This window comes from Nothoprocta perdicaria, unplaced genomic scaffold (assembly GCF_003342845.1).
Source record: "Nothoprocta perdicaria isolate Ctin4 unplaced genomic scaffold, notPer1 scaffold_3, whole genome shotgun sequence".
Classification (NCBI taxonomy): domain Eukaryota; kingdom Metazoa; phylum Chordata; class Aves; order Tinamiformes; family Tinamidae; genus Nothoprocta; species Nothoprocta perdicaria.
This window is the reverse complement of record NW_020455532.1, coordinates 5171304-5173147: the sequence shown is the minus strand read 5'-3', so window position 1 is coordinate 5173147 and position 1844 is coordinate 5171304. Positions and strand designations below refer to the sequence as shown.

General features: G+C 62.0%; 1 protein-coding gene across 1 annotated transcript in view; it reads right to left on the bottom strand.

Annotated features, from left to right (window-relative positions):
* The window catches only part of LOC112949585 (somatomedin-B and thrombospondin type-1 domain-containing protein-like), a gene marked incomplete at its 5' end in the record, with an annotated part of 9533 nt that extends 7692 nt beyond the window's left edge, over positions 1-1841 (bottom strand). The window contains one exon of the mRNA XM_026042020.1: positions 1679-1841. Coding sequence (XP_025897805.1) covers positions 1679-1841 — 163 coding nt within the window. The remainder of the gene's footprint in view (positions 1-1678) is intronic.
* Positions 1842-1844: the final 3 nt, after the last annotated feature.

Here is a 1844-nt window from a genome sequence, read left to right as displayed (position 1 = left end):
GAGATATTTGTATCATCGTCGTGAGGTCAGTGCTGTGTTTTGGTGAGTGTTGACACAGCCACACAACGCGTTAGGAGCCATGTGTGCATTCACATTTTCCACTACCACTTGTAACTGCTAGTTCTGCAAATATTTAGAGGGGAAAAGGGTGAGTTYTGTCCTCCCAGAGCCTTTCATCTACTTGGGTGGCAGCTTCCAGCAACAGTTGGACTGAGCAGAAACCTGAGCTATTTGGTGTTAACAGGACACAGTGAACGCAACAAGGCTTCCACTGGCCATAGGAAGGTACAGGTGGGTATAGAGATGTTATGGAGCATCACTTGGCATTCCCTACGCTTGGGGCTCACTAAGACAGCACTACAGTTTATACGACAGCCCTTAGCTGTCCCCACAGCATTACAGAGATGTTTCCTCCTGCATCCTCACAGAGTTCTGCAGATAGGAGCCTGCAGATTATTGCAAATCATTATTACGCAGAGATTATAATTGCAGCACAAAAAGAGATTACCGGCTGTGCACAAGCTCCCCAGAACATCSCCTATCATCTCTGCCCCGCAGCCACCGCACCATCCGCGGGCACATGGCGCAGCAGGAGGAAAGGGCACCACATTTCACTGTGGGGCCCTGCACAGCCTCCCAGAGCTGTCCCAGCCAGCAGGCACTGGGGACAACCACCTCTCCAGCCTTTTCTGTCTCCGTGCGTGCTGCTATAGCCTCAGGCGCCACGGGATGGCACTGCGGCGGGCACCGCRCGGCATGGGCACGGGCTGCCCACGGCCCCTGTACAGCGACCACCCTCTCCCCACGCCTGGTGGGGTTACTAGTGCATCCCAGGTCCCCAAAACCCGCCGTGCAGAGGAATATGCAAAAGCCCAGCCACGTTCGGGCAGGGAATAAAGCGCCAATGAGTGGTAGAGTACTTTACGTCTTCCAAAGAGATGCAAGACTACAGGAAATGTGCATAGCAAGGTGGAAATTCAGAACCCTAATGCTATGGGGGTTTGTGAGAGCGCAGCGCCAGGGCTGTGGGGAGGCAGGGCGCAGGGGCCGGCGCTCCGGCCGCTCTCCACACCCGGAGCGGCTGCTGTTGGGGCTTTGGGGCCGGGGGCGCCGCAGCCGGGTGTCCGCACCTCGCGAYAGCCCGCTCCGCACGGCCGCGCTCCGCAGCCAGCGGCCAGGCTGCAGCCTCCCTGCGCACCGGCACGGAGCTGCCCTGGGACGCAGCTCAGGCGGGTTTACGGGACCACCTGCGCATCATCCTTGCGCTTAAGAGCGGTGCTTTTTTTTAAAGGGTTTTCAAGTCTCCAGACCTGTCAACCTGYCCTCGCTCAGACACCAGCTCTGTCCGGGGACATGAGCACTGGAGCTGCCCTTACGGCTCCTGCCAGGCCAGGTGCCAGAGCAGCAAACCCTGAAGCAGCCTGTGCCTTTGGCGGGATGCAGGGATTAGCGGGAGCGGCARGTTGGATCCATCCCCGGTAACCCAGTCTCAGCGTGTCCGGCCACCCCACCCCGACTGGGACTCCTGCTCCGCACCCTGCCCTGCACAAGCCGCTCAACCCCTGGATCCCCGCGCTGCAAACAGGGAGGCGCCGGCGCGAGGCGCCCCGGGATCCCACACAGCGCCACGTCCCGACGCCAGGAGCCCCGTGGGGCGCCGGCCGCGCGGGGCGCTCACCTGGGCAGGCCCACGCGTAGTCGTGGCAGCAGTCGAGCGTGTGCGCGCACGCCTCGTCGCAGTAGCAGGGGCCGTGGGAGCCGTCGGGCCGCCAGCCCGCGCTGAGGCAGCGCAGGTCGCGGCCGGCGCAGCAGAGGCGGCGCTCGGCGCAGCCCGCGGCCGCGCG